This window comes from Zalophus californianus, chromosome X (genome assembly GCF_009762305.2).
Source record: "Zalophus californianus isolate mZalCal1 chromosome X, mZalCal1.pri.v2, whole genome shotgun sequence".
In the NCBI taxonomy this organism is placed as follows: Eukaryota; Metazoa; Chordata; class Mammalia; order Carnivora; family Otariidae; genus Zalophus; species Zalophus californianus.
The window spans coordinates 70,493,486-70,501,322 of NC_045612.1; the positions used below are offsets into that span (position 1 = coordinate 70,493,486).

At 59.9% G+C, this 7,837-nt stretch overlaps 1 protein-coding gene across 4 annotated transcripts; it reads left to right on the forward strand.

Annotated features, from left to right (window-relative positions):
* The first annotated feature begins 1,830 nt into the window (after window positions 1–1,830).
* Window positions 1,831–7,595, forward strand: CITED1 (Cbp/p300 interacting transactivator with Glu/Asp rich carboxy-terminal domain 1). 4 transcript variants are annotated; one of them, XM_027607321.2, is made up of 4 exons: window positions 1,831–2,278; window positions 3,917–4,037; window positions 6,259–6,383; window positions 6,964–7,595. In XM_027607321.2, exons 2-4 carry the CDS (start codon window positions 4,025–4,027, stop codon window positions 7,507–7,509), a joined length of 684 nt encoding a protein of 227 aa, XP_027463122.1. In that variant the 5' UTR covers window positions 1,831–2,278; window positions 3,917–4,024; the 3' UTR covers window positions 7,510–7,595. The 4 variants fall into 4 exon arrangements, with proteins under 4 accessions (XP_027463122.1, XP_027463125.1, XP_027463123.1 ...); XM_027607324.2 differs by lacking the exon at window positions 3,917–4,037 and adding an exon at window positions 2,795–2,813 and having other exon boundaries at window positions 1,835–2,278; XM_027607322.2 differs by lacking the exon at window positions 3,917–4,037 and having other exon boundaries at window positions 1,840–2,278.
* Window positions 7,596–7,837: the final 242 nt, after the last annotated feature.

Sequence of the window (7,837 nt, forward strand, 5' to 3'; positions counted from 1 at the left end):
TTCCCCCGCTCCCCAGGAGGTGGGCAGCGGAGATGACAGGAAGTCACCAGTGGGGAGACCCTCTCCGGCCTGTGGCCACAGAGAATTGTGGCGGAGGGCGCTCCTTTTTCTGCCCTTCAATGGTCCGGATGGGGGAGGGGGCTGGCTGTTGAGCAACTGCTCCGGAGACACTCCAGAAGCCGAGATGAACATATGCCTCTTTCTAACAATTGGCCTGGGAGCCATCCAATAGATGGAGGGCGGATCCGACACCTCCCGGATCCGGAGCCTGCAGCGGGGCTGCCGCCGCTGTTTCCAGACCCGCTGCCGAGAGGGGGCGGAGGGGGAGGGTAGGTCGGAGGTCCAAATTGGCAACACACAATTCGAAAGCCTAAGGGTCGCTCACCTCAGGCCAACACCAAGATGGCTTGAGGGTGTATTTCAAGGCAAACTCTGTAGGGTTTTAGGGTTCCGACAGATCCCGCCTTTTATCAGAGGCAAACTGGGCACGATCCACGATCTCTGGGCAAAGTGAGAAATGGTTTGGGGCGGGGGGGGGGGGTGTAAGTGGTTGTTACTGGGGTTTGTGTTGAGGCAAGGTGAGGGGAAGGAATGGGGCCGCGCAAGGCAGCTTTTGGGGCCGGGGAAGGGGCTTAGCTGGCGACCAGAGCACGCCCTGAGCTTCCTCCAGGTGTTAAGGAAAGGCCTTGATCCGTCGCTCCGTTTGCTCCCCATCTTTATGTCAGTAAGCCGGTTAGTCCGTCAACAAACAGAACTTTGTTCAAAGAGCAAACGCAGGGCGCTCAGGGAAAAGGGGGTGGGGGAGGAGAGGAAGGAAGGAAGGAAGAAAAAAAATGAAGGAAGAAAAAAAAAGACCTTTAGGTCTTCAAATCCAATTAAGAAGACAGAACACATACATAGTGAAAATGACTTCATGACATTCCCTCACCTCTTTTTTCTTAACATCAGGACTTCAAAAAAAAAAAAAAAAGCTTGTTCTATAAACAGTGTAAAATGAGTAGTTGCTGAAAGGGGCCAAAAAAGGGAGTTTGGTAGAGGGATAATCCTGGTGGCCTTCCTGTAAGAAGAGGTGAGACGGGAGCTTGTTGGCCACAAGGAACGTGAACTAAGACGGAGAGGACGTGGACCTCTTTTCCTTAAACATCTGTAAGACAGTATCCCAACCCGAGAAATATGCTCCAAAAGCAAAATGTTATTCCTGCTAGATGGGAATGATTATATAATCGTAATAACATAACCTGGCATCATGGGAAGGCAGAAGGAATCCCCTTCGGGCTCCGGGGCAAGCTCTTCGGACCCGGCTGCCGGTTCTTGGCTTTTCGGCGTGCCTCCTGAGCTGCACCTGGCCCCACGGTCCCGGTGGGCAGCATATCACCGCGTCGCATCCCGCCAGCCTCCTCCTGCCTGGGGTGACCACAAGAGTGAATCCCTCCAACCCAACTCCCGCTCGGGCCTTCGAGGGAAGCCGCCGCTGCCGGATAGGCCCTCCATGAGGCGCTGCCCGGAATCCGGGGACTTTAAGGGGGAAAGGGACTCCCAGCCTCAGCCCTTCAACAAGATGGTGCGGCCCAAAGGGGGCAAACAGGCTCCAGAGGAAGCCCCGCAGAAAACTCCAATCATGCCCCGCCGGCACCAGTCCCGTGCCGAGTGCGTCCCTCTCCCCCGGGCCATTCCCGGAGCCCCTCTGGCTCTCTCCGCGCCGGCCCTCCCGCCCCCGTCCCCCGTCCCCAGCCCCCTGAAGCCCGCTCTGGCCACCCCGCAAGATTTAGGTCAGAAAACAGACACTAACAGCTCTCCCTCGCCTCAGCGAAATTGCTAAGTGGAATTTATTGGGCAAGTCCATGCAGGGCGGTGGGGAGAGACCAGGTCCCGGGCACGGGCCCCCCGCAGCTTTAGAAGCGCAGGCGTCGGCCTGGGGCTCAAGGGTCCGAGTGCCCACGGCCTGGGCCCGCCAGCTCCCCCCACCCCCACCCCGGGAACGGCGGACGGTCCCCGGCGCTGCCGGACCCGCGGGGCCGCTCGGACTCCGTTCCCCAGCCGGCCCTTCGCTTTCACACGATCCGCGGTGACTGCACCAGCTTGAGCGCCTTTAAAGGGCCACACACGCCAGCCGCCGCTATAAAATGTTCCCGGCGGCACAGCTGCAGAAGGGGCACCGCTGAGCTGCCGAGAGGAGGATCGCTCCGCCCGGCCGCCCGCCCGCAGCCCGCCTGCGAGGGGTCGTTCCCGGCGAGGAGGAAGAGGGCTGAGGAAGGCGCAGCACCCGCTCTGGCCCTCGGTGAGTATCCAGTTCAGATTTTGCCATCAACTCGCCCACGAGCCAGGACATGTGCTAATAACGCCCTAAGCCGGTTATAAAGACGTGGAAATTGGGGGGAGAGGGAAAAAAGGGGGGAAAGGGTCTGTCCTTCCTGGGATTCCTAGCCGAGTCCAGCCTGCTGCCGTGTGCGTGTGCGTCAGGGCTCTCCGGGCGGCAATGGGGGCTTGAGAACCGGGTCCCCGGCGCCGGGAAGGGAGCGCGGCGGCCGCCACCGCCACCGCCCCGGAGTCAGGCGCCGAAGCTGCGGGCGGGCGGGCGGGCACGGGCGCGGGCCGGGGCTGCTTGGCGCGGCACGGTACGGTGCGGCGGCGGCGCGGCGCGGCGGTGCGGGCTTTACCCAGGCGCCCCGGGGTCGGGTGGCACCGAGCGCGACCGGCTCGCGGCGGCGGCGGCGGCGGCGGCGTGCGTGCCAGGGGCTGGGGGCTCGGCCGCTTCGCCCGCGGCTCACCGGGCTCCGCGCTTCCCTCTCTCCAGGGCAGGCGGCTTCGCAGAGGTAAGCCGGGCCGCCGGGCAGGGCGCTGGGCTGGTCGGCGGGGCCAGGGACTCCAGCCGAGCGGGTGTGGGGAGCGGGCGGCGGCCGCGCGGGCCGGGGGCCTCTGGGGGACTCTGGGGGACTTGTTTTCTGTTTGAAAGCTGTTCTGCTGGGGGCGGAGGGGCCGCCGCCCGCCCGCCAGCGAGCCGGTTCGCTCGCCAGCGCGCCCGCCTGCCGGCCAGCCGGGCCAGGCGCCCGCTTCTCCCCGGGAGACCGCAGCACCTTTTCTCCCCGCGCCCGCGCTTTCTCCAGCTTGGCTTCCACCGACTTTGCTAACCGCCCGGACCGCATCTGGACGCTCCGGCTCCGGGGCTGCACACAGCTCAGGTTTCCTTTGGGGACTGGAGACGAGAGGGGCTCTGGGGGCCGAGTTCAGCGGAATTGCGGGATGGAAGTTAGCGAATTTGGGCAACTTGCCTCTTCTACCCAGCCGACCTTTCCTCTCCCCTACACGCACGCCCACACACCCACGCACCCACGCACACTCACGCACACACCCCTCTCCCTATAAACGAGGGCCGCGGGGCCGGGCCGCGCACTGAGTCCCTGCCTCGCCGAGCGCCGGACTTGGAGTCAGACCGACCTGGCTGCGAATCCCGGCTCCGCCACTTTCTAGCGCTGTGACCTTGGGCAAGTTACCGAACCTCTCCGAGCCTGTCTCACTCTTCTCTTACCCGGGCTTAATAGCACTGACTACGGGCGGCTTGGCTTAGGGGGTAGGCTCAGCCTGCGGCCGCGTCGAAAAGCTCAGCGGGCGCTCAGTAAGTGTTGGTGAGGCGCGGGAGTGCCGGCGCTGAGTGCGCCCCCGCGCGCGGGGCGACCACGGGGCCCCAAACTCGCGGCCGAGGCCGAGACCCCGCGCCCCTCCCCGCCTGCCCGCCCATCCAGGCTCTACGATCGGTTCCTGATAACGGCACTTGCGGGAGCGGACGCTCCGGGCCCCGGTGGCCTGGGTGCTCGCGCCCACCTTGCAGGGATGCTCCCAGCCGCCCCCAACTCCCGCAGATCCACCTGGGATGCGGCGAGGAGGGCGACCGAGCTGTCCGCAAACAACGGGCCTTTAGTTTTCAGGTGGCGAAACTGACCGGTCTGGTTAGAGCGCGTCCAAGCCAAGCCGCAGTGCTGTTTGGATTTTTAAATTTCTCCTTCTGAGTGAGAAAATAGCAATCGAGATGGAGCCATCCGGTTGGTGCCATTTTAACTTTGGGTCCCCCAACAGGTCAAAGACGCGGCCCCCTACCTGCCTCTCCCTTCTCTCTTCTTCCTCTCCCCTCCCCACCCCCATCTGGGCGGGAGGGGGCTGCCGGCCCTGGGGAAGATCTGTAGAGAAGGGAGGGCGGCGGGACCGGGGACTGGTGGCCGGGGCCCGCGAGGCACCAGCAGGCGCGGAGGCACTTGTTGCTCCGGGTTGTCCAGCCGCCTCTCGCGGCGGTTGCGCAGGGGTCAGCTCGCAGCTCGGATAGCGGGCTGAAACGTTTCCGCGCTGCCAAGTTTTGCCTTCGAATGGGCTGGGGGTGGGGGGGCAGAGTGGGGACCGAAACTCGGCGAGGCAGGGGCAGGGATTCCGATCGAAATGCTATTGCCGCTTCAGACGGATCCAGTAACACTTACTGAGCGCCCACAGAGCCCAGACCCAGGCCGGGGGTCAGGGCCGGTGGGGAGGTGGCGGTGATGGGAGGGCCACAAATCCGAATGGAAACAGGGTCCCGCCTAGGGGAGCTCCCAGCCTGAAGGGGGAGACATGGTAAAATGGTCTTCCCCAGGAACTGATAATCAGAACAGAGATACTTTTTTTCTCGTTCTCTTTTTTTTTTTCCTTTCTACTTTTTTTCCTCTCTCTCTCCTCTGTTTCTTTTTGTTATTGTTGTTTCCGCTGTTTTGTTTCTTTTTCTTTTGTACATTCGGGTACCTAGCCGCAGAAGGAAGGGAGGCTGAATAGGAAAGGGAAAAGATGGTCAGCCCCCCACCCCCCAGACATTTTTGTTTGGACACGGAATTGCTTGATACCAAAGGTGCTGAGCTTTTGAAGATGACATGGATTAGACTCCTAGTCTTGTGATCACTGGCTTGAAAGATTCTCCGGTTGCCTCAGAGAAGAAGCAGGGCTTTCCAATCAAGCAGCAGTGGCAAACCCAGAAACTGATTTTTCTCGTGTTTTCTCCCCGCCCCCTTCTTCCTTGCTCTGTTTTTCTTGCCTCCCTCCCATCTAAATGGCGATGAGAAAGAGAGGTAGTGAGCGGCCACTTTCTAGAAGTGTCTGAACAGATTTCTAATGACCACTGGGAAGAGGGTGGTGTGGAGAATTCAAACCTTGCTGGACAGATTAGAGATCCTTTTTAAGGTCCTGAAGGATTTCTGGGCTAAGAGGTATCTATAAATATGAAATTCTACATCTCTAACTCATCATGAAGGCTAGAATATAGGGGACTTAAAAAAAAAAACGCTTTCAGAAAAATAACTGGAGATTTTTCAGAGATGTTTAGTTTTCTGGTTTGGGGGTATTCTTTTTCGCCTCATCCCCTTATCCTTTAGCACTTGAGCTGGGGAATCATTTCTCCAGGAGCCGTCTGAATCATTCCCGGTATGATGACTTGGTCAGTGGTCAGGTGAGGCATGTGGATATAAGTAGTGCTAGCCCCCGCTCCCAGAACCAGAGCTACCTGATGGGAAAGCCACTGAAGCTCTGTGCCTCGGTTTCCCTCCAGGAAGAATCTTTGCGACCTGTCATTACAGATGGGTGTGGCTGGCCTCCGAGCAGATATCCTGGGAAAGCGGTGATGCCCAGGTTGTCTGGGAGGCTTGGAGGCGACTGAGACATTCCCAGCTGCTCTCCCTGGCCGCCTTCATGCCCCGAGACCACCCTGATCGGCCGGGCTTCTCTCGCACCCATGCCGGAGGCAGGGCTCTGGAGCCCTTTGACCTTAGCTTTGGTGACTCATTCCTCTCCCCAAGCTGACGCAGCCAGCCTTCCAGGTCTTCCTTGCCCTCGGTCCTTCCCACTTTCTCCCAATCCCAGTGGAGGCCCCAGGTCCCCAGCCCAGGTGCCTGCCAGTGGTCCACTGAGAAACTGTGCTCCTTGCTCAGGGACATCCCTGCCCTCAGAATCAGAAACAGTGCACCTCACGCACACACTTGAGGCTCTGAAGTCACTTGCATGAGGAAACAGTCACGTGTGTCCCCTCTTGGGGATGTGGGCAGCACCTGGCTAAATCAAGCACCTTTCCTGCCTCAGGCAAATGTTCTAGCTTGATCTCCTGCCTCTGCTCAGGTGGTTTCTGGTCTTGGGCCTAATGCTGTTACCATCCTTGCCTCGTAGCCGAGTGGAGTTGCCCTGCTTAGGGCTTTGCTAGTGCTCTCTCGGTCAATAAAGCCTTTGTCCTTATTACTTCTTTTCCCTCACATACAGCACGAAAGCTCCAGCTGACAGCATCTTCTCCCACCAGTTTATCCAACTTCTGCCAAGGCTCTGAAATGCCAACTATGTCAAGGCCTGCACTTGATGTCAAGGGTGGCACCTCACCTGTGAAGGAGGTAACTTCTGCCATCTTGCTGATGGAGACACCGAGAGGCACGGAAAGACGACCTGGTCTGGGCCCTCTGGTAGGCCCTCCCAGGCACGGTAGCTAGCGTCCTTTAGCAGAGAGGAGACAGCAGGGCTTTCTCTGGGGAGAAGGAGAATAGCTTCTGCCTAAGTATGGTCAACTCGAGCCCACCGAGGTGTCGAAAGATGGCAGAGAAGGGGAACAGAGGAGCAGAAGCGGCACAAGGCCGCTCCTTTGAAGACATTGCTGTGAGGCTGAGAAGAGAGCCAATGAGGTGCCCTTTTCAGAATGGTGACGTGAAGGAGGGGCCTGGGGAGAGAGATGAAAGCCACCGACCCACATAGGATGGCGGGCGTCCAGCACCGAGGACTTGGGTCTGAGCTCAGTGCTCGGGACCGTGGTAGCAGAAGGACACTCGAGCTGGGAGCCTAACTCGCTAGGGGGCCTTCTTGCTCTCTCCCCACCACTAGCCCCAGAGGAAGGGCACGTAGGGGCTTCCTGAGCCCGATGAACGGTGACGGACAAAGCAGGAATGGGGGTAGCAAGCTGTGCCTTTCTCTGTCTTGTAGGATGCCAACCCAGAGATGAGCTCGCTGGCCTACTCTAACCTGGGCGTGAAGGATCGCAAAGCAGTGGCCATTCTGCACTACCCCGGGGTGGCCTCGAACGGAGCCAAGGCCAGTGGGGCTCCCACTAGTTCCTCGGGATCTCCATCTCCAATAGGCTCTCCTACCGCCACCCCTCCCACTAAACCCCCACCCTTCAACCTGCACCCCGCCCCTCATCTCCTGGCCAGTATGCAGCTGCAGAAACTTAATAGCCAGTATCATGGGATGGCCGCCGCCGCCGCCGCCGCCGCCGCCACTCCGGGCCAACCTGGGGAGGCAGGGCCCCTACAAAACTGGGGCTTTGGGGCTCAGGCGGGAGGGGCGGGGTCACTCTCTCCTTCTACCGGTGCCCAGAGCCCTGCTATCATTGACTCGGACCCAGTGGATGAGGAGGTGCTGATGTCGCTGGTGGTGGAACTGGGACTGGACCGAGCCAATGAGCTTCCGGAGCTGTGGCTGGGGCAGAATGAGTTTGACTTCACTGCGGACTTTCCATCTGGCTGCTGATGCTCACCGTCCCTAAAGATGGAGGAACAAAGCCACCGATTCTGTTGTAAATAAAAAATAAAAGTTACTTACAAAGAGATGGGCCAGCTGGAGGTGTTCTTCATTGAGGTCTAAAGGGGTGCGGCACAGTCTGACGTTCCTTCTAGCAATTCTGAGGCCCACGATGGGGTGGTGGGTGGCTAGCCGGGGGGAAGCTGGATGGGGTGGGGGTGGGGCGCAAAGGGGACTGCTCACCAAATTCCACCTGCCACTGCCCTTAATCTCTCCAGGGGCCCAAGTACCTGGCCTCACTGCCCTGAGATCCCAGAAATGCTGTCCTAATCAAGGT

Bases quoted from the DNA above. Each gene is read 5' to 3' on its own strand.
- CITED1 (XM_027607321.2), top strand. The intron at 6,384-6,963 runs GTAACTTCTGCC...TCTGTCTTGTAG, and splicing joins GCACCTCACCTGTGAAGGAG to GATGCCAACCCAGAGATGAG.